General features: G+C 39.2%; 1 protein-coding gene across 2 annotated transcripts in view; it reads left to right on the forward strand.

The window, feature by feature from the left end:
• Nucleotides 1–19,751, forward strand: part of PDK1 (pyruvate dehydrogenase kinase 1) — a 35,114-nt gene extending 15,363 nt beyond the window's left edge. The window contains exons 9-12 of one of the 2 annotated variants that reach the window (XR_013828607.1): nucleotides 9,906–10,016; nucleotides 13,644–13,757; nucleotides 15,868–16,143; nucleotides 17,003–19,751. Coding sequence is in view for 1 of the 2 variants with exons in the window: in XM_079923536.1 (XP_079779662.1) it covers nucleotides 9,906–10,016; nucleotides 13,644–13,757; nucleotides 15,868–16,008 (366 nt within the window). In the remaining variant the exon portion in view is untranslated. Of the gene's footprint in view, nucleotides 1–9,905; nucleotides 10,017–13,643; nucleotides 13,758–15,867 lie in introns of both variants that reach the window. The other variant, XM_079923536.1, reaches the window with a different exon arrangement.
• The last annotated feature ends 4,870 nt before the right edge of the window (nucleotides 19,752–24,621 follow it).

Below are 24,621 nucleotides of genomic sequence, written 5' to 3' on the forward strand. Positions count from 1 at the left end.
CAGGCAGATTCTTAACCACTGCACCACCAGGGAAGTCCCAGAGCTCAGTTATTAAGTGTATATATGTTTATAATTTTATATCTTCTTGATGTGTTGACCCTCTGTCATTGTAAAATGTCCTTCTTTGTCTCTATTAACAATTTTTGACCTAAAGTATATTTTATCCAATATTAGTATAATATCCCAGCTCTCTTTTAGTTTCTGTTTTCATGGTGTATGTTTTTCCAGACTTTTTTACTTTGAACCCGTTTGCGTCTTCAAATCTAAAACATGTCTCTTGTAAACAGCATATGGTTTGTTCATTTTTTTTAATCCATCCTGCCAATGTCCACCTTTTAATTGGAGTGTTCAAGCCAGTTACATTTAACATAATAATTGTTAATGTAGAATTTACATTTGACATTTTGTCATTTTTTCTATATATCTTGTCTTTCTTTATCCTTTCTTTCAACATTACTGCTGCTTTTTTTGTTTAAATGATAACTTTTTAGCTTATCATTTTAATTTCCTTCTTGTTTTTTTAAATTATATTTATTTTCTTAGTGGTTGTCCTGAGATTATAATTTTTATTTATAGCAATCTAGTTCAGATTATATACCAACTTAATTTCAATAGTATACACAGACTTTGATCCAGTATAGGTCTGTTCCCTCCCCCTCCCCATCCTTTGTGGTGTTATTGGCATATACATATACATATCTTTATACATTGTATGTCCATCTACACAGATGTATAATTATTGCTCTGTGCAGTTGTCTTTTAAATAATACAGGAGGAAAAAGTTATGAACAAAAAAATACGCTTAAACAATCCTTTATATTTATCTATGTGGTTACCTTTCCTGGTGCTCTTTATTTATTCATGTGGATTTGATTTACTGTCTATTGTTCTTTTATTTTAGGGAGAAGGATTCCCTTTAGTATTTCTTGATAGGGGAGGTCTACCAATGATGAACTCAGTTTTTGCTTATCTGAGAATGTCTCAATTTCTCCATTTTTTTTTTTTTGCGGTACACGGGCCTCTCACTGTTGTGGCCTCTCCCATTGCGGAGCACAGGCTCCGGATGCGCAGGCTCAGCAGCCATGGCTCACGGGCCTAGCTGCTCCGCGGCATGTGGGAATCTTCCCGAACTGGGGCGCGAACCCGTGTCCCCTGCATCGGCAGGCGGACTCTCAACCACTGCGCCACCAGGGAAGCCCTCTCCTTCATTTTTGAAGGATAATTTTACTGGCTATGAAATTCTTGGTTGATAGTCTTTTTCTTTCTATATTCATTTTTTTGAATATGTTAATCCTACTGCCTTTTGGCCTTCATGGTTTCTGATGAGAAACCAGCTGTTAATCTTTTTAGAATCCTTTGTGTGTGATGAGTCATTTTTCTTGCTGCTTTTAAGATTCTTTCTTTTTGGCTTTTGACAGTTTGACTGTAATCTGTCCAGGTATGGATCTCTGAGTTTATTATACTTGGAGTTTGAATAGCTTCATCTTTTTCATCAAAATTAGGAAGTTTCAGCTATTATTTCTTCAAATATTCTTTTGTCCCTTTCTCTCTTTCTTCCTGGAATTCCCAATATGTGCATCAGTACACTTGATGGAGTCCCACAGGTGTTTTTGATGCTTTGTTCTTTTTTTTTTTCTTTTTTTTTTCTGTTTCTCAGATGGGATGATTTCAGTTGACGTGTCATCATCACTATTGATGATTCTTTCTTACAAGTGTTTAAGTCTGCTGTTGAGCCCTCCTAGTGAATTTTTTTGTTTTGGTTATTATACTTCTCAACTCCAGAATTTCTATTTAGTTCTCTTACATAATTTCTATATTTTTTATTGCTATTCTTTATTTGGTGAGACATCATCCTCATACTTTACTTCTTTAGAAATGATTTCCTTTAGTTCTGTGAACATATTTAAAATAGCTGATTTGAAGTCTTTGTTTAGTAAATTTGAGTTTCCTCAAGTATAGTCTCTATTGATTCCTTTTTTACCCTTGTGTATAGAACACACTTTCTTCCTTCTTTGTATATCTTATAATTTCTGTTGAAAATTAGACATTTAAAATAATATGGAGACCTTCAAGATGGCAGAGGAGTAACACGTGGAGCTCACCTTCCTCCCCACAAATACATCAGAAATACATCTACATGTGGAACAATGACTACAGAACACCTACTGAACGCTGGCAGAGGACCTCAGACTTTGCAAAAGGCAAGAAACTCCCCACATACCTAGATAGGGCAAAAGAAAAAAGAAAAAAACAGACAAAAGAATAGGGACAGGACCTGCACCTTGGGCAGGGAGCTGTGAAGGAGTAAAAGCTTCCACACACTAGGAAGCCCCTTCACTGGCGGAAACGGGGGATGGCGGGCGGGGGGAGCTTCAAAGCCACGGAATAGAGCACAGCAATAGGGGTGCAGCGGGCAGAGCGGAGAGATTCCTGCACAGAGGATCGGTGTTGACCAGCACTCACCAGCCTGAGGGGCTTGTCTGATCACCTGCCGAGGTGAGTGGGGGCTGGGAGCTGAGGCTCAGGCTTCAGAGGTGAGACCCCAGGGAGAGGACTGGGGTTGGCTGTGTGAACACAGCCTGAAGGGGGTTAGTGCACCACAGCTAGCCAGGAGGGAGTCCGGGAAAAAGTCTGGAACTGCCTAAGAGGCAAGAGACCATTGTTTCGGGGGGTGTGAGGAGAGGGGATTCAGTGCACCGCCTAAACGAGCTCCAGAGACGGGCGCAAGCCGCAGCTAGTAGCGCAGACACTAGAGACGGGCATGAAATGCTAAGGCTGCTGCTGCAGCCACCAAGAAGCCTGTGTGCAAGCACAGGTCACTATCAACACCTCCCCTCCCAGAAGCCTGTGCAGCCTGCCACTGCCAGGGTCCCATGATCCAGGGACAACTTCCCCGGGAGAACACATGGCGCACCTCAGGCTGTTGCAATGTCATGCTGGCCTCTGCCGCTGCAGGCTCGCCCTGCATTTCGTACCCCTCTCTCCCCACCAGCCAGAGCCCCCTAATCAGCTGCTGCTTTAACCCTGTCCTGTCTGAGCAAAGAACAGACACCCTCAGGTGACCTACATGCAGAGGCAGGGCCAAATCCAAAGCTGAACCCCAGGAGTTGTGCAAACAAAGAAGAGAAAGGGAGCAGAATAAAGAAAAAGAATGAAAAGAATTGAGGACACTCTCAGAGACCTCTGGGACAACATTAAATGCACCAATATTCGAATTATGGGGGTTGCAGAAGAAGAGAAAAAGAAATGACTGAGAAAATATTTGAAGAGATTATGGTTGAAAACTTTCCTGATATGGGAAACGAAATAGTCCAGGAAGCACAGAGTCTCACACAGGATAAATCCAAGGAGAAACGCCAAGACACATATTAATCAAACTATCAAAAATTAAATACAAAGAAAATATATTAAAGCAGCAAGGGAAAAGCAACAAATAACATACAACAGAATCCCCATAAGGTTAACAGCTGATCTTTCAGCAGAAACTCTGCAAGCCAGAAGGGAGTGGCAGGACATATTTAAAGTGATAAAAGGGAACAACCTACAACCAAGATTATTCTACCCTGCAAGGATCTCATTGAGATTTGATGGAGAAATTAAAAGCTTTACAGACAAGCAAAAGCTACGAGAATTCAGCACCACCAAACCAGCTTTACAACAAATGCTAAAGGAACTTCTCTAGGGGGGAAACACAAGAGAAAGAAAAGACCTTCAATACCAAACCCAAAACAATTAAGAAAATGGTAATAGGAACGTACATATCAATAATTACCTTAAATGTAAATGGATTAAAAATATGAGTCATGTTGATAGTAGGAACCCCTGATGGGAAGAGCACTTTACCTCTGTGGTCTTCCTTCCCCAAACCCTTTACGCCAGTCAAGCCATGAGCAAAACATCAAACAGATCCCAGCTGAGAGACGGTCTCTGAAATACTCTCCAGAACTCCTCAAAACTCTGAAAGGTTAGCAGAAACAAGGAAAGTCTGAGAAACTATCACAGCCAAGAGAAGCCTAAGGAGACATTTACCTGACAATCAAACGTAATGGGGTATCCTTTTATGGAAAAAAGGCATAATGTGAACAAAATGTGGACTTTAGTTAATAATCACGTAACAATTAATGAACAATTAATTGGTTCTTTAATTGTGACACATGTACCATATTAGTGTAAGATATTAATAAAGAAAATTGGGTGTGATGTAAAAAAATATATATATGATGCAACAACTCTGAAGATCAGTTACTTTCCAGGTCCCTAAAGTTGTTGGTGGTAGTTGTTTGGTGACTTTTCATTATAAAACTAATTCTGTAATGTCTGTATTCTTTGTTGTGTGTGCTTTCTGCTTAGTGGTCAACTAATGATTGGACCAAGGTTTCTTTAAGTGCCTTCTCCCAGTCTTTGTCAAGAGACTCTGTGTGCATATTGGGGCACACCTTCAATGTTTAGCCAGGCAGTTGACAACTCTGAATTAACCTTCAGGTTCTGCTTGTACAGAGCCTCAAGGTTAGTCAGAGGTGAAAGATTAGGACCCTCTTAGGTTCTTCCTGAACATAGCCCTGGGCATGAGCATGACCTTCTAGATTTCAGGATATCCTTGAGCTTTTCTAAGCCCCTGTGGACATCTCATTCCTTAGCTTTTCCTACTAAGTTTTTTGGGTAGCCTATTATTTGCCTTAACTGTTGTAGACTGCCTCAGGCAGCTGTCAGATTAACTAGTTACCTCTAAGTGTTTTTGACAAGTGTTTGAGGATGCGGGGTACGTGCACGGAAGACTTTTTCGCACTGGGGAGCACAGAATCAGGTCAGAGAAAGATAGTCTTCCCAGTGGCTGCCAGGCAACTCTGGTTGCAAGTTGTTGATGGGTGGGGGAATGGGAGGTGGGAATAAGCCAAGTTAAAATACCACAAAGCTCATTGTTGTTTTTCTTGAGTCAATACTCCCCAGATTGCTACAAGCCTTTGGTTAATTTCCAGAGTCCTGACAATTTTTGCGTTTTTGCTTTGGTGCTTTGATGGAGGACTTTTTGGAGGTCCTTTCTCCACTGTTTCTGCTGACGTCACTCCTGCTATTCCTTTTGAGAAGACTTATGCTTATTCCAATTCCTGTTCCTTTGTATGTGACCAGTTATAAGTGACAGGTTTTGTTGTTTTCTTTGTTTAATTGAAGTTTTTAAGATCTTCAGCTCTGTTCTGAAATTTCATAATGATGTGACTTGATGTGAGCCTTTTTGTACCCATTGAGCTGGGTCCTTTAGAATTTCCACTGTTTCTTTGAAATACTTTCTTTACTGTTTCTCTTTCTGATAGTCATATTTCAAAGATGTTGGGCTTTGTGAAATGGCCCTCTGATTTTTATCTTTTCTTCTTGTTTTTTATATCTTGAACTTTTCATTCTACTTTGAGATTTCTTTGACTTTGAATTCCCAACTCCTCTATTGAATTTTATTTCTATTATAAATTTCCCAGGAACTTATTTTTTATTATTCCTTTTTTTTGTAGTATTCTGTTCTGGTTTCATCTTTTTTTTTTAATCACTCAGAGGATAGTGATATTAGTTATTTTTTTAAAAATTAAAATGCTTCAGCTCTCTGTACTGTTTCCTCTGAATTCCTTTTTTCTGTTTATCCCTCTTGGCTATTCATATAAAAGAATGAGGCACAAATAAATATATGGGAATATTCTCTGCTGAAAAGGTAATGTGAACGTGTCACTTTTTTCCATTCCAGATGCTAACGTGTGCCTATTTTTTGGTTAGTTATGTGTTGGCTACTTGCTTATTAGGGTGTGTTTGATTCAAAATAAATCCCATATGTCTTCCGCTTTGGGGCATCAGTTGTGCTGCAGCATGGTCTTTCTCGTCCCTTTTTCTGCTTGTGTTTCCTGTGCTTTAGCATGCTTGTCTGCAGCTGCTTTCCATTACTCGTGGTCATCCATCACTGTATGGATCAAGGTTCACTGAGCTCTTCAGCACTCATCAGTGACTCGTTCTGTGCTGGGGGACAGGCTTTGCTTAGGGACTCTGTGTCTGTCTGGTATAAAGAAAGGTTCATAATAACCCAGCAATTCCACTCCTGGGTATATACCCCAAAAGCTTGAGAAACAGGTATTTAAGCAAAAACTTATACATGAGTGTTCATAGAAACATTATTCACAGTAGCCAAAATCTAGAAACAACCCAGATGTTCATCGGCTGACGAACAGATCAACAGAAATGTGGTACATCCATACAATGGAATATTATTTGGCCATAAAGGGAATGAGGTATTGGCTCATGCTACAACATGGATGCTACAACATTGAAAACAATATGGTAAGTGAAAGAAACTAATCACAAAAGGCCACCCATTATGATTTAATGTATGTGAAAAGTCCAGAATAGACAAATACATAGGGACAAGAGATACATTAGTGGTTGCTTAGGAGTGTAATCAGTAAAGAGCCCGTGGTTTCATGAAAATACTCTAAAATTGACTGGTGGTGGTTGTACATACCTGTGAATGGAGGCATACCTTGTCTTATGGCGCTTCACTCTATTGTACTTTGCCGCATTATTGTAAAAAACTGAAGGTTTGTGGCAACCCTACGTTGAGCAAGTCTGTGGGCATCATTTTACGAACAGCATTTGCTCACTTCATTTCTTTGTGTCACATTTTGGTAATTGCAATATTTCAAACTTTTTCATTATCGTGTTTATTATAGCGATCAGTGATCTTTGATATTCTAATTGTTTTTTGTTTTATATTTTTAAATTAATGTTTATGTACATTTTTTTAGACATAATACTGTTGCACACTTAATGGACTACAGGATAAGTGTAAACATAATTTTATAGGCACTGGGAAACCAGAAAACTCAAGTGACTCGTTTTATTGTGATATTTGCTTTACTGTGGTATCTGGACCTGAACTCACAATATCTCACAGGTATGCCTGTATGTTAAAAACCATTGAGTTGTATACTTTAAATGGGTGAATAGTATGGTATGTGAATTATATTTCCATAAAGCTGTTTAAAAAAAGAAAGGCTTATAAGGGTTTTGAACAGACTGTTCCAGAAGCTTCTGTACAAGTCCTTAGCTATATCAGGCTCTCCTCACATCCAGGTCACATGACTGCATCTGCTCTTGTTAGCGCTTTGCATGTTAAATGCTTGCTTTAATTTTCTTCAGTAGAGCTTTCATCCCCATCACTTACTCTAGAATTTTCAGGATCAAGGCCTGGATTTTTTTGCCCCCCATTCTTTTAGCTTGTTGAAATTATTGACTTTTTTTTTTTTTTACTTTTTATCCCTCTGCTAAAAATCCTGCGAAAGAATTGGTTTTTTCTGACTTACAAGTCTAGCTACTGTTTCAGATTTGGTGTTTGGTCTATATTCAGTAAATAACATAAGTGTTATAGCCACGTCTTATAAATTAAAACTTAAATGTCTTGGTTCATTCACTGTTGGCAGTTTTACAAACCGGACGTTAAAAAGCTGTTGACTAAGAAACTTCAGGAGCTATGGGTGAATTCAGGATTAGTAAATTTCCTGCCTTCAGAACTGTCATCAAGTTAGTAGTGGTTCATTTCCCGTGGACCCGAAAATCCACATATATTAGACCAGGGAGCCTAGTGTTATGGGAAACAGGACTTTAGGGATGGCAGGTCTCAGATGACATTGAGAGGTGGTGATTTCATGCGCTGAGGAGAAAATTTTCAAAGTAATTGGCAAACTTCTCTTCCTCTGCCTTCCTGTTGACATGACTACACTGCCCTTCTCTTTCACAATCTCTTTCCTTTTCCTTGATGTAGGCTTATGTTTCTATGATTCTTGATTTTTTTCTTCAAATAATCTTTAGAGTTTTTCAATTTTCACATCTCTTTCGCAATATATTTGTCATCAGAGTGCCATTCTTCTTGTCTTAAATATATGCAGACCAAACATGTCTGTCTGTCTCTCCGTTATTCCCTCTGTCCCTTTTTCCCAAAGAACTCAGGTTCTGTTATAATACCTGTTACAATTCTCTTGGAAACTCGTTTGACCACTTCAAAAATGTACTGGTTCCAGTTTATTGTATTTTTGGCTGCAAAGCAAAAGCAGCTACCTTTATCGATTTTTAACTATATTTCCATGGCTTAGATTACCCCTCCACCTCTAATGAGACGACACTTCTCAGAGTCACCCCTGGCCTTTCTTTTCCACTCTGCTTTTATCATACTAACCTACGGCTAGAAATCACTTCTTGTTTCATACCTGCTGGATTGCTGTAGTGTTTCTGACCAAAAGGTTAAGGAAAATCAGGAAATATTTATTGAAGTGTACCTTTTTATCTTAGTATCTAATGTGTTGTTTACTTAATATTTATAGAACCACACTTGACTCATGTTACCAGTAAATGTGCAGCAGAGCATTAAATTAAAGGATGAATAATTAACAAATTGATGGATCTCAGAAAATACCCAGAGCCCTTCATTCATCTTACTAAAATAAATCTCTTCACAGGGCTTGAATTCATAGCCAAGAACAATTTCAAGCATAATGCTACATATATAAGTTCTTAATAAAGTGCTTGTATATTTTTATACTGTAGTTATCTAATTATAGACATCAGAGGCCAGTCTTCAAATGATATTTCAAAGCAGATTTGTATTTGAAAAATTAAAATAGCTATGAATTTCCATTGTGAGAGTAATAGATGTACACATAAATATTTTTAGAGACTATATAAAAACTCAGCTGTAAGCCATTCAAATTGGCTTTTTAATACATATCATTCCATACAGTTTTTATCTGTATATCTATACACATGTTAAAAGCAGGTTTGTATATCACAACCATGTTAATATTATAGATAGAATCAATTTAGATTTTGTGACAAGGGAAAATGGCTAAAGTAGATTAAAAGATAAGCTGTACGATAGCTAGGAAAAAAGTCCATGTTAACTGAAGGAAAACAATGAAGACAACTAAATAAATCACTAAATTCAATCTACCATATGATTTGAGTTGGAAAATGACATAAGAACAATGTAAAGAATTGTGTCCTTTATAACTCACCACAGAGTTGTCTGGGAGACTGTGCTGTGAAATTACTTGTAGATGAGACTCTAAAACACAATGAAATGGTTCTGTTTTTTTCCTCCCTGAAAATGGAAATTATACTTTTATTTCCATAACAGAGGTAATTGTGGGAAAAAATTAAGAAACTAAAACCCCAAAAGAAGAAAGTCACTCATAATTCCATTGACAATTATATTTCATTAGACTTCTTTATAATTTTTGCAGAATTAGAATGTCGTAAATGCTTCTCCATTTTTTTTTTGCTACTTAACAATATTTTATGAGCCTCTCATGCCAGTACATACAGTTCTACCTAATATTTAGTGGCGAAATAGTATTCTGTTTAGAATGTATGTTAGTTTACTTAAATAGCCCCCTATTGAGGTGGTAATCCAGTTTTAGCTGTTCTACACAGTACTGTCATGGACATTCTCATACGTACTTAGCATGCTTTTCGGATTATTTTCTCAGGATAAACGTTGTGTCAAAGGGTACATGCATGTTTCATCTGGTTGCCAAACTGCCTGTTAGAAAGGAATTACAAATTTATTGTTACATCCAAGATAAGCTAAGCCTTTGCCCCATTGTGTGCTGTACTGCATCATTAGTGTGACTGCAATAATTACAGAAAGCCACAGCATTGAAATTTGTATTACAGTGGAGTTCCTTATGTCTTAGAATTCTACATATTAGAGGGGTTAAGTCCAGCAGTGATGGAAATGTTTACATTCGCAACTTGTATCACGTGGTATTCATTTTGGAAAGCAGAGCTTTTCAGCCAGCAGTTAAATGGTGACACAGCATGTGTTGGTATTTTGCTGTTTCTTGGACTTGGTGACAGGCCATGATCCTTTATTACCTTAGATGAGTGACCGAGGAGGTGGTGTTCCTCTGAGGAAAATTGACCGACTCTTCAACTACATGTATTCAACTGCACCCCGGCCTCGTGTTGAGACGTCCCGAGCAGTGCCCTTGGTATGTGATCAAGAAATTGTGAAGCAGGTTTTTGTGACTAGTCATAAAATAATTTACCACATAAATCAGTTAAGCCATTGTGTAGGTGTCACCACAAGGACGAAATGAAGCTATTGGGGGGAAAAACCCCACTTTCCTCTAAATTTGTAGTTTTAAAAATGCTCTTTTTTAAAATGATAAGAGCATAGGACAAGGAGTATGGTTTTAGAGTTCTTGTTGCCAGGGTTAATAGTGGTGTGTCAGTAGTTTCCATGTGGTAAACCACATTTTGATATACTATCTCTAATGTGAAGCCTAAATTACCAGCTTTACTAGTACTTGGTTTAATCTTCAGTGTTTGGGTTTTTTTTTCCCCTCAAGTACTTGTAATTAGAAAGATTACATGTTTGAGACTGAGAAGTATGACTAGAGCTCTGATCAGTTTATTTGCCAACCTGAAAATGGCTCAAATGATAATGGCGTTAATAGGTTTTTTAACTGATCGTAGTCACCTATGTTCAAGTTTTAATAAGGTTAGCTTTTGAATGGTCCTCCAACACCCAGAAGAGCACTTTGCCAAATCTCTTACCTGTAATTCTGGAAAAACTCTTGTTCTTCTGGGCTTTGAAGGTTCTCTGGCATATACACTGGAGTTATACTGTAATGTGATTAAAAACAGTATAAGATGGGTCTATTTTAGACTCTTTCCTAGGAAGTTACTAAAAGGACTTCATTCTAATTGCACAGCACATTCTACTTACACAGCACAGATTCTGTAGCTACAACTGTAATACAGTTCATGTCTTACCAAACTTTTAAAATGATTGCCCTAGGAATGTGCTTTTCAAGTTGAGATATGGGTAGGCCATGTGCCGTGGGACAGAAAAGGTCAGATAAACACCAGTATCTTCTTAGATTCTGATTTTACTCTAAGAAGTGGAGAAAAGGGATATGCTGCTTTTGTAGTGAACAGACATTGTAGAATTTTTGTGGAGAGCAGCATAGTGTACTAGTCCAGACTCTGAATCTAAACTGTCTGGTCCATTCTCAGCTCTACTACATCCTAGCTGTGTAGCCTTGGGAATATTTTTGACCTTTCAATACCATAGTTCCCCCGGTTTTAAATTTCGAATTATGGACTTCCCTGGTGGTCCAATAGTTAAGACTCCGTGCTTCCACTGCAGGGGGTACGGGTTTGATCCCTGATTGGGAAACTAAAATCCTACATGCAGCGTGGTGTGGCCAAAAAAAAAAAAAAAAAAAAAAAATCGAATTATTATAAAGATTGAGTTAATATATCTAAAATGCTTTTTATAGTACCTGGCACACAGTAAATGCCATGTAAGTGTTTGTTTAGGATGCAAAATTTACTTGAATTTTTAAGAAAACAGGAGGCTTGATGTGGCGCAGGCTGCCCCTACACCTACACAGCCTTACCGAGGGTAAGCCTATTGTTAAGCTTTTACATAGCCTCATTCCTGATGTCATGACCCCTTTGTAAGTGGACCCAGTAGGCAAGCACTGGCGCAGCTGGGGAAAGGCTGCTTGACCTCCACAGGAGTGGTCATCAGGTCATACCTGATTACTGAGAGCTTCCTCCACGTGATGCCTTCCGGTGGGCATCTACATGGATGGAATGTCTTCATGCTGTAAGCCTGTTCAGAGAGGACTGTCCACATTTCCCTCTTCCAGACCTTCTCTGTTAATCCAGTTTTGTTCTTTCCAAGTCTCTGACCAGCCAGCCCATTTGCCACTGCCCATGGTCCATGTAGGTGTTCCACTTTGAATTCCACCCACTGGTAGGATTTGCTTTCACTCCTGTCTTTCAGGCCCGGCCCTGAGAGAGGCTGTAGTGAAAAGGCAGTCCACTTTGGCTGGTGTGGGACACTGTGTAGATCCAGCAGTGGACCAGGCCCATGCTGTTTTACTTTTATGTTAACTACTTACAGGGGAAGCCTGATGGGTCCACAGGTGTGGTAGGTTCAGGGAGAGGCAGTGATAAAGTAGATCAGGTACCATGGGATCCTGAGCCACCTGCTCATGCAGTTTTCTTGGGGCCATTTCTAGAGCCACTTAATGTGTCAATCAGGGCCCCACCTGGAAAGAGATAATTATAATTATAATCCAAGGAAGGCTTATCTACGAAGAGACAAATTATAGAAATAGGGGTGGGACAGCACAGGAATCCTGGCTAGGAGCAGCAGAGCTGTCACCACCCTGACTCAAGGGGAGAAGGAGAAGTTAGAACCCAGAAGGGAAAGTTGCAGAGCAGCTGCTTACTCTCCAGGGACCCAGCCTGCCCAGGGGAAGCAACCTCAGTGAGAAAGAAGCAGGGGATGAATACCCTGACTTGACTCCCTTGGAACTCCTACTGGGTTCCCCATTGGCTAGACCTACTGGAACCAGAGGGCACAGAAATCCACTGACATCTGTTCAGGTCAGCCTCCCAGGGCAAGGAGAAATGTGGAGAATGGATAGTTGATTTGGAGGGGTAAACAGAAACTCTGGTTTAAAAAAATCAAGTAATAAATGATGGAGGTAGATAAGGCCAGAGCCTGGATTTGTTAATAGCAGATTCCTGAATCCACATACACTCTTTACTGAAGTACTATATGGAATGTCATTGAACATCTGAGTTGGTGATAAGACCCTTTTTTACATTTATCCAAATGTTCTTCTTTGTATTAAAGAATTGGTAGGATTTATCCAGGTAAAGATGGCCATTCCAGATACTGGGAACAGAATGAACAGACACAGATGTGAAAAATAACATGATCTGTTTGAGGGACTAAGGAGGAGATTTACTTCAGCTGGACTGGAAAGTGGGTGGACAGACCTGATCTTACAGTCTTGAAAGCTCTTTTTTAGAAGCTTGGATTTTTAGGCAGTGGGTCTGGATGATGGGGGTGGGGAGGGTTTTGGGGTGCTTCAAAGATTTTTAAGCAGGGTAAGTGACCTGTCAGTGAGAATTAAAAGAGAACTATTAGGGATCTCTTCAGGTTCAGAACACGGGCTGCAGTTCATGGTGTGAGGCCATGACATATATCTGTTAGGCTGCCACCAGGCTCTTTCTACCTTTGCTCCTGAGAGAGGCCATGTTTTATGTAGTATCACCGAAAGCGGTATTGGGATGCTCTGGAGCAGGGCAAGAAAGAAGAGAAACGTGCTTCTTCTAGACCCCCACAGGTCATTTTATACAAATAAGACGAATGAGGAATTTTAAATGACCAGAGGGAAGCCGTCTAATGCAGTACTCAACTGGGCTGCAGCTTGATCATTTTTTTTTTTTTTTTTTTTTTTTTTTTTGCGGTACGCGGACCTCGCACCGCTGTGGCCTCTCCCGTTGCGGAGCACAGGCTCCGGACGCGCAGGCCCAGCGGCCACGGCCCACGGGCCCAGCCACTCCGTGGCATGCGGGATCCTCCCGGACCGGGGCACGAACCCGCGTCCCCTGCATCGGCAGGCGGACTCTCAAACACTGTGCCACCAGGGAAGCCCAGCTTGATCATTTTTAATACTTAAGTATTAACTGATCTTTTAGATGCGGGCTCTGATAGCTCTGGGATACTCCAATAACGTTTATTTTAATTAGAGAAGTATTTCAGTGTGTGGCTTTCCGAATAGAATTTCATTTTTCTCATCAAACAGGCTGGTTTTGGTTACGGATTGCCCATATCACGCCTTTATGCACAGTACTTCCAAGGAGACCTAAAGCTGTATTCCCTAGAGGGCTATGGGACAGATGCAGTTATCTACATTAAGGTAATGACTATAGTCTTCTGGACTTAATGATACTTCTTTGATTATAAGATGCCAGCATTTAACTGTAATGAAATTTTCTTCTACCTCGTGCTATTATAACAAGGATCTCCTCTGCTTTGACAAATGATCTCTTTGACTGTGGGTAAGAAACGCTCGACTATAATGATCAGGGCTTTGTTAATAGAAAAAAAACTGGGTTAAAGTGGGGCTTCAAAAACTTATGTTAAAATTAAATTTGTAAGATAAGACACATGAATTGACATTGATTCACCAGCCTTTTGATGTACTTGCTGAGGCCTTTCATTTGCATATGGGTCTGCAGATTGAAGTTTCAATTGTCTTTCTTGCAGAAGCTATACTTACAATACCTTGTTTTGGTTTCTTTAATCAAAGAAATAGCCAAGTGCATAATCCTTGTTGATTATTATGCATTTCCTTACAGTTGTCTTCTGATTTGACAGCAATTTTTATGTGGCTTTCCTTCATGAGTCTTTATGAAACATTCATCTTAGTTTTCAAAGAACCCCCCCCCGCCCATTTTTTGTGCTTTGTTAAAAGCAATACTTAGATTAAATTACAATGACAGATTTAAGTATATTAACAGATTTAGGAACAATTACAGGTGACTCTTGGTAAGCACATAGCTCACCTGGTGGAAACAGACTTGCCTGGGTTGTTCCCTGTGTTTATCTGACAAATCAGTATAAATTACAGGGATAGAAAGCCCTGGGTTAGTTCAGCGGTGAGCTGTTGGTACCTAATTTTTTAGCGACGCTAGTTTCTTGTTCTGGCCACTAGATGGCACCTATTTTATAGGAAATGCTAAAGACTTTACATTAGAAAAAGTAAAAATTGTCTGAAAAGGTTAAGTTCTTTCAAGATAATTATCTTTTTTTAAACCATCTCAATTGTGAGGAACTTAAAAACATTGCCTTCATGATGCCCTTTTTATCATCAAATGTAACATTTTTGTTTGAGTCTATAGATCAAGGAGTTCCAGCATAAAGAGAATATGATGTATAGGTGAAAGGTCTCTAGCTCCATTTTGGAAAAAAATAGAATACATGAAGTCTTATAGAATAATTAAGGTCCTTCCTTCCTATTATTGGAATGAAACTTCCAGTTCAATATTTTCTACATCTTGGGGAATACCTGTGGCTTAAGGTTGAAATCCTACCAAAATATCCTAATTTGAAGATAATGAGGAACATAGTTTATCTCAGTGATACACAGGAAGCTGAAATAGAACGGTGAATTAATCGTGATAATATGTTGGAAACATGAAATTACAATCAGCCCTCTGTATCCCTGGGTTCCATATCCATAGATCCGAACACGACTAAAAAATATTCGAAGAAAAAAGGAATTCCAGAAAGTTGCAAAAAGCAGAACTTGAATTTGCTGCACATCAGCAACTATTTACATAATATCTACGTCACATTTGTATAGCATTTACATTGTATTAGCTATTATAATTAATCTAGAGATGATTTAAAGTATACAGGAGGATATTTAAAGGTTATACATAGATACTACAGCATTTTATATAAGCAACTTGAGCATGGGCAGACTTTGGTATGCATGCGGGGGTGGGGGTGATACAGAGGGTCAGCTATGCATGATGCAGAAATCATGTACAGAAATCATGCTGTAACTAAAATTAGTGTGACTTTAATGTAGGAGAAGACACAGGGTCAAACCCAGATTTCATTAAGTGATTGTACAATTACGTATGTTAAGGTACATATGTGAATTTTTATGCTTTTACACTTAACTGACTTTTTCAGTTAACCAACTTCTGTTTGTCATGTTTTATAAGAATGTCTGTCACACGTGTGTCAAACTTCAATCCAGCAGCTCCCAGGCTGGCTGGAGAATTACCGCAAGCAATAAACTCAACATGCACATCAAGCAGTTGCCATGGGCTTAGTAAATAACACGTTTCAAAGATGTGCTCTATTTTAAAATGTATGTAGATGGTCTTATGTTTGATAAAATACAAATCCAATGAAGTATTGTTTAATTTGTAGTAACCTTTTGGCCACTGTAGATTTTCTCAAATAATGCATTCCAAAAAAATGCCTGATTTAGGTCCTGCTTTGACTTTCAGGCTCTGTCAACAGAATCAATAGAAAGACTCCCGGTATATAACAAAGCTGCCTGGAAGCATTACAACACCAACCACGAGGCTGACGACTGGTGTGTTCCCAGCAGAGAACCGAAAGACATGACGACATTCCGCAGTGCCTAGACACACTTGGGACCCCTGGAAAATCCAGATGTGTTTTTTTATTAAATTTGGAAGGGATGGTGTTCAGAACTACACTATACCAAATACTTCATGTGTCGTTTTCACAGTTAACTGTTTGGGTAGATAGAATAAGTGGTAAGTTAAATTCCTCTTATGCCCATTAAATCTCCTAAAGGATGAAGTTGTACCTATTTTACACTTAAATTTTCACAGTTAATTGAACATTTTTAAACAACTGTAGTTCTGGTCAACTTTCTCTTTACAGTAGACTTCAGAAGCGTAGAAGTCTTTGGGTTTCTACAGGAAGCTGTGTAGTTTTGTAGTTTTTTAAGAAATACTTTTATGTCTGCTAGAAACATTTCCTTAATATCGATTAGTCAGTTAGCCACCTTTCTGTTTTAGAGGAGTTCTGCCAGCCTTTATTTAGTAATGACAGATGTAATAAGATGATTTACAGATTTACATGACTGACTACAATTAAAGCAGTAAACAGTTGCCCTGTTAAGTGTAGAACCAGCCACCTTTCAGCATCTACATGCATTGTCTTCACTCTGAAGTTAATTTATCGTGTTTTAATTTTATTGCAAAGGATTGTAATGATTGATTTCCTATGGAACTAAACCAAGATCATGGGCAATCTACTTTGAATATGCTTATGATTAATGCAATGGGAAATTTTTATACTAAAACGTAACAGCTGCTAAAATTCTAAATTGAATTTAAGAAATTGAGGGCAGAAGAGTGAGTCACAAAAACTGTACTAAAGATTGTTGAGATTACCTGGGGGGTGCTTTTGAGAAAGTTTTTCTTGAGTCCTACTCCAGACAGAATCAGACTCTGCGGCTGGAGTCCAGGAATCTCAGTTTTTATAACACTTCCTAGACCAGTCTGATGCCTCACCTAGTTAGGAAGCCACGCTTTTAAAGTGAGTAATGATGATACCACACTTGCTAACATAACAGATCTTTATATTTTGGTTTTCACCTATTGAAAGGTCAGACTTCTAGACTCTGGTGCAATTAGAAGCATAATTGGAAGCAAGAGACAAGTTGGCTACAGAAGAAGAGTCAGGTAACCAAAGGATTAGAACCGTAAATGCACAGGTATTGACAAAAAACATGTTATGAAAAATATCTATACTTCATCAGGAAAAAGTCACCTTGGGCTTATCACCTTCAAATGTTTGCATTCGAATGTTAATTTATAATGTACAAATTTTTGGTATATTCAGTATATTATAACTCTGTTAGGCTTTAAGACAGAGATACCAAACAGGTGGTATCATCTTCGTTTTTGAGACTCAGAGTATAGCCCAAAGCTGCCCAGAATTGGCGTGAGGGCTCAAGCTGTATCTGCTGATCACTGTCAGCCGCCTGGTCTAAGAGACCATGAAAGTCAGGAGACTAAGTTGTTAGTCTTACCTCATCTTTTAAGGTGACAGGGAAGTACACTGAAAATAAATTTTAAAGTAAGATTTTAAATGTTTAAAGAACAGCTTTACTACTTAAATGGGGAACTTTATCTGGTAAATACATTGAGTTGAAACAGCTCATTCTCAAAAGGATTATGTAAGCTTAACAGTGCTATACAAATTTGTAAATTAGAAGGGATGTTAAAGGGCCGTTAGCCCAGGACTCTCACATAAGAGATGAGGATCCTGAAACTCGGGGTGTGTGGGGTTTGCCCAGGGCTGATTAGCTGATGTGACCAAATGTTGGAAAAAGATCTTTTACCTGTTACTCCTTAACTATGGATTTTATGATAAACAATGGGATACGCTAGTGGATGATTTATATTAGTTCAGTGTGTCACAGTTTTTTTAGCTTAAAATTATACTTTTCTTATAATGATGAAATAGTTTCGAATCCTTTGAATCAAAGTATTCACTTTCTTTCCTAAATGAGACATTTGTACAACTGACATAAATTTGATATTTTTACTTAATGATCCACCCACCCACACACAAAATTAAAATTTCTTTCTTTATTTAAGAGCTAAGAAATTGTATTTTCAAAGGAAGAATGAAATCTTTTCCTTTAGCTTCTTTTTAAGGTATAATGGCTTTTTCACTTTGTTACTGTGGTAAGGGACACAAAGTTACATACAGAAATATTTGGGGGAATGCTTTCTCTTAGTTGGTTTTAAATTATTGTGCTACTTGAAAAGTTTTTAGATTCTTATACTATTTTCCCCCACCAGCATTTAATATGATGCCATGTAGATTTTAAAAACATACTGAAAGATAAGAAATGGATACTAAGTGATTTTTGTAACCTGGGCATTTAATGAATATGCCAACATTTTTTTTAGGAAGAATCACAAAAAGTATTCTGCCCTGTACTTAAAGTACTAGCTGGCTTTAGATGTCTTCATACTTAATGGTAATCACTTTCTTGCACTGTGAAGTTTTTACATGAAGATGTTGAAGTGGCAGTCTACCCTATTATTTTATAAAATGTTTTGTGTATGGCAATAAACTGAAAACATGGATCAACTCTTATTCTGAAAATAAATTGACCAATTGTTTTTTAAAATAAAGGTCTCTTTCATCATCAAGGGTCAGCTTTCTGTAAACATTCAAAAAGTCGAAGCTACGTGGCTCACAGTGCACCTCACTATGCTTGGTAGAGGAAGTGTTTAGATTTCCACCGTGTATATTCTAATCGCCAAAGCAGGCAGTCGTTTGTATGGTTTGAGTTATGCTAGATTTTCATTATCCAAACAGCCACAGATGACTGACTTACTGCATAAATGAACATCTTCTCTTATGTGATTTTCAAGAGGTTATGTTAGTATACTCTTTGAATAACTTTTCACAATATAAGTAATATAGGAAAAGCCTTAATTTAACCAGCATTACTGTGTGCTTGTACCAGCCCAAAGTCAAAATTAAACTCCTCTAGTCAAAGACAGGTTCCTGTCCTGTTCCTGATGAATGGGATATGGCCATCAATCTTCCCTTCATTATTAAAGCCAACAAGTTCCATAAAAGGACTGCATAGGTAAAGAACCAGGGAAACAGACTACTAGTGTTAGGGTCCCTTTGTGGCCTTGTGAACAGCCAATCAGAAAGGAAGCCAAAAAAAAAAAAAAACAACCAATTTGTTTGCATCTTCAATTGCTGTGCCATAAATGTGAAGTTTTAAACAGATGAGTAATCAGGGTTGAGTTAAGCTGGTTTGCAAATACTGTATATGATTAACTTCTGGCCCCCAAAATTAAATTTTCTTATAGTCAAACTGAATGCACTTGAAAAAATGTGGCGTGAAGTATTTTATGTATGGCAAAAAAGAACGCACTGCTGGTTTGCTTAGTCCTGGCTTTCTTAAATTACTGCACCTTTTGTTCTGTTTACACGTTTGGAAATAATTAGGTATATACTACCCACTCTTCACGTCTCTTCAGCAGTCATTAACCATAGGCTTTTAATAGCGAGAGACAAGACTGCCAGCTTTTTCAAATTTATGACATGAGATGACCATAAAGTTGGGTGGCCATGAGATTCTATACTATTATAGATATAAAACCATTTGGGGGAAGGAGGATCAAGATGGTGGAGTAGGAGGATGTGGAGCTCACCTACCGCCATAAACACATCAAAAATACACCTGCATGTGGAACAATTCACACATAAAACCAACTGGAAACTGGCAGAAGATCTCTTACACAACTAAAGCTGCAGAAAAGATTTTCCATGTAATTGGGTAGGACCAAACACATAAAAAAAAGGCATCAGGATGGGACCAGCACCCCTGGGAGGGATCTGTGAAGGAGGAAAGGTCCCCACGGGCAGGCTCTCACTCTGGGGAGCCCCCTTGCCTGCTGGGAGGTCTGCTGGGAGAGGCTGGAGTGGCCTGGACTCTGATTGCAGGGAGTGTGTGCATGCTGACTTACCTAGCAATCAGGGCGGAGGGAGACCAGTACTGACAGCTGCCACCTCCTGCCCTTCCCAGTCCCAAAGGCATGCAGAGCAGGGCTGCTAGAACGCACAGTGGGGAGGTGCTGAATCTCGGGCAGATAGGCCCTGGGATAGGACTCTGTCTAACTGCATGGAGACAGCCTGGAGGGCCTGGGGTATGGTCTAGGCCAAATCTCAGAGCTCATTGTCAGCACGTGAACAGCAGGGCACAGGTCCAGCATTGGAACCCACTGCCAGCACACACACACAGTGGTGCCACAGAGACGCATCTCTCTGTGCAGACAGTCCCTGGCGAGGAATACATAGCAGTTTGTTTCCCCGTGGGAGCTTTCCAGTTCCACCCACCCCACACTGTAACCTGGGGCCAGATCTAGGGCGGACAGGTCCTGGGAGAGGCCTGTCATGGAGGCAGCCCAAGTCCCAGGCAGCAGCACAAACACCTCCATTCCTGCAGCAACAGCACCAGCCCACCCCATACTGCAGCCTAGTACTAGGTCTGGGATGAACGTAACGGAGAAAGCGACGCGACCTTGGGCTGCTTCCAGGCAGAACTGAACGTACCTGCATGGGCAGCACATAGGTTTGCTGTGACCACAGGGGCCTCACTTGCTTCAGCGATCATCTCCTTTGAGACACAGCACACACTTCAGGGGGATGAAGCCTTATCAAACCTGATCCTCAAGGCTTCTACTCCCAACAACCAGGCAGCAAACCCGATCCCTGACAGGGAGCCTCAGAGCAAAGAGGAGGCCCAAGTGAAGGCTCTGGACACCACAACACCAATCACACCCACTATCAAGGGAATAATGGCCTTAAGGAAATACGTGACTGGCCTCCATACCAAAACCAGCCCTTGCACCAAAAATATTGGACTCACAGTCTTACCCAGGGATGTTCCCACATAAAAACACCCCTTCCAGACCACAGTAGATAACTTTCTCTGTCTCTGATTTTAGGAGAAACAGTTAAGTAAATGAAAAAGAGGAACTACTCCCAATTAAAAGAACACGAGAAATCTCCTGAAAGAATTAATGAAACAGACTTCAGTCTACTAGACCCTGAGTTCAAAAAGGAGGTAATAAAAATGCTGAAGGAATTAAGAAAGAGTATCGATAGAAATGCAGATCACTGTAACATGGAACTAGAAACTCTAAAGAGGAGCCAATCAAAATTAGACAATTCAATCACCAGGATAAAAACCAGTCTAGAAGCAATGAATAGCAGACTAAATAACACAGGATGAATAAGTGATCTGGAAGATAAAATAATGGAAATCACCCCATCAGAACAGCAGACAGAAAGACCAATGGGAAAAAAAATGAAAGCAACAGACAAGATCTATGGGATAATATAAAGCGTGCCAACCTACACATAATAGGGGTTCCACAAGGAGAAGTTAGAGAGGAGGGGATCAAAAATGTATTTGAAGAAATTAGGTTTGGGAAGTTTTCAGCCATAAATAAGGAAACAGATATCCAGGTGCAGGAAGCACAGAGGGTCCCAAACAAGATGAACCCAAGCAGACCTACACCAAGACATACCATAATTACAATGGCAAAAGTTAAAGATAAAAGAGGATTCTAAAGGCAGCAAGAGAAAAACAAAGTCAGTTACAAGAGAACCCCCATAAGGCTATCAGCTTATTTCCTTGCAGAAACTTTGTAGGGCAGAAGGGAGTGGCATGATAGATTCAAAGTCCTGAAAGGGAAAAACCTGCAACCTAGTATACTCTACCCAGCAAGATTTTCATTTAGAGCAGAATGAGAAAAAGAATTTCTCAGACAAGCAAAAACTAAGAATACAGCAATACCAAATATACCCTGAAAGAAATCTTGAAAGGTCTTCTCTAAATACAAAAGTAAGAATCTATAGGAAAGGAAAAATCACAATAGGAAAGGTAAATATATCAAAGGATCAAAGGTCACTTAAGTAAACCAATACACAGACTACAAAACAATCAAATTTTGTAAAAGTGATAACTACAATTAACAGCAAAAGGATAAACGTGAAGATGTCCTATTTTACATCCAAATCACAAAATGTGGGGGAGGGGAGTAGAAAAGAAAGATCTTTTCTAGAATGTGTTTGAACTTATATGACTATCAGTCTAAAGCAAGTAGGTAAAACCAGGGTAACCACAAATCAAAAACATACAATAGATTCACAAAAACTAAAAAGAAAGGAACTCAAGCATAATAGAAAAGAAAACCATCAAACCACAGAAGGAAAAAACAAAGAGAAGAAATGAACAAAGAACTACAAAACTCAACTGGAAAACCAGATCTAAAATGGCAATAAGTACATACCTATCAATAATTACTTTAAATGTCAAGGAATTAATGTTCCAATCAAAAGAGTGGCTGATTAGATTAAAAAAAGACCTTCCAGGCTTCCCTGGTGGCACAGTGGTTGAGAATCTGCCTGCTAATGCAGGGGACACGGGTTCGAGCCCTGGCCTGGGAAGATCCCACATGCCGCAGAGCAGCTAGGCTCGTGCACCACAACTACTGAGCCTGCGTGTCTGGAGCCTGTGCTCCGCAAAAAAAGAGAGGCCATGATAGTGAGAGGCCCATGCACCACGATGAAGAGTGGCCCCCACTTGCCACAACTAGAGAAAGCCCTCGCACAGAAACGAAGATCCAACACAGCAAAAATAAACTAATTAATAAACTCCTACCCCCAACATCTTAAAAAAAAAAAAAAAGACCTTTCAGTACACTGCCTACAAGAGACTCACTTCAGGGCACAAAACACATGGATTGAAATTGAGGGGATGGAAAAAGATATTTCACACAAATGGAAATGACAAGAAAGCAAGGGTAGCAATACCCATATCAGGCAAAATAGACTTTAAAACAAAGTCCATAAGGACAAAGAAGGACACTATATAATGATAAAGGGATCAACACAAGAGGATATTACACTCAACATATATGCAATATAGGAGCACCTAAATGTATAAAACAAATACTAACAGACACAAAGGGAGAAACTGACAGGAATACGTAGCGGGAGACTAACACCCCACTAACATCAATGGACAGATCTTCCAGACAGAAAAATCAATAAGGCAAGAAAGGTCCTAAATGACACATTAGACCAGTTGCACTTAACTGATATCTACAGGACACTACATCCAAAAACAAAAGACAGAACACACATTCTTTTCAAGTGCGCATGGAACAATCTCTAGGATAGACCACACACTAGGTCACAAAACATGCCTCAACAAATTTAAGAGGGTAGAAATTACTTCAAGCATTTTTTCTGACCACAGTGCTATGAAAGTAGAAATCAGCCACAGAAACATGGGGGTAAAAAAAAGAACACACAGAGACTAAATAACATGCTACTAAAAAAAAAAAAAAACCAGTGAGTCAACGATGAAATCAAGGAGGAAATCGGAAAATACCAAGACAAATGACGATGAAAACACAACCTCACAAAACCTATGGGATGAAGTAAAAACAGTTCTAAACAGGAAATTCATAGCAATAGAAGCTTTTCTCAAGAAACAAGAAAAATCTCAAACAACCTAAACTACCACCTAGAAGATTAAGAAGAACAAACAAAACCCAAAGTCAACAGAAGGAAGGAAATGAAGATCGGAGAGGAAATAAAATAGAGAATTTAAAAAAAAAAAAGAAGAAAAACTAAGCTTTTTTTTTTTTGAAAGATAAATAAAATTGACAAAACTCTAGCAAGGATCAAGAAGAAAAGAGGACCCAAATAAACAAAATAAGAAATGAAAGAGGAGAAACAATGACTGATACCACAGAAATACAAAAAATCATGAGAATACTATGAACAGTTATATGCCAAATTGGACAGACTAGGAGAAATGGACAAGTTTCTACAAACAACCTGCCAAAACTGAGTGAAGAAGAAACAGATAATTTGAACAGACTGATCACTAGAATTGAAATAGAATCTATAATAATAATAAAAAAAAACTAACTGCAAACAAAAGTCCAGGACAAGACAGTTTCACTGGGGAATTCTACAAAACAAAAGAAATTATTCCAATCCTTCTCAAACTATTCCAAAAGACGGAAGAGGGAACACTCCCAAAATTCATTCTATGAAGCCACCATCACTCTGATACCAAAACCAGCCAAAGACACTACAAAGAGAGAAAATTACAGGCCAATATCTTTGATGATCATTGATGCAAAAATCTTCAAAAAAATATTAGCAAACCAAATCCAATACATAAAAAGGATCATACACCATGATCAAATTACTCATTCCAGAGTCTCAAGGATGGTTCAACATACGCATATCAATGTGATACACCACATTAACCAAAGAAAAGTCAAAAACCATATTATCAGAGGAGCTTCAAGATGGCGGAAGAGTAAGACGCAGAGATCACCTTCCTCCCCACAAATACATCAGAAATACATCTACATGTGGAACAACTACTACAGAACACCTACTGAATGCTGGCAGAAGACCTCAGACCTGCCGAAAGGCAAGAAGCTCCCCACGTACCTGGGTAGGGCAAAAGAAAAAAGAATAAACAGAGACAAAAGAATAGGGACGGGACCTGCACCAGTGGGTGGGAGCTGTGAAGGAGGAAAGGTTTCCACACACTAGAAGCCCCTTCCCGGGCGGGGACTGCTGGTGGCAGAGGGGGGAGCTTCGGAGCCGCAGAGGAGGGCGCAGCAACAGGGGTGCAGAGGGCAAAGCGG

This window comes from Stenella coeruleoalba, assembly GCF_951394435.1.
Source record: "Stenella coeruleoalba genome assembly, chromosome: 6".
In the NCBI taxonomy this organism is placed as follows: Eukaryota; Metazoa; Chordata; class Mammalia; order Artiodactyla; family Delphinidae; genus Stenella; species Stenella coeruleoalba.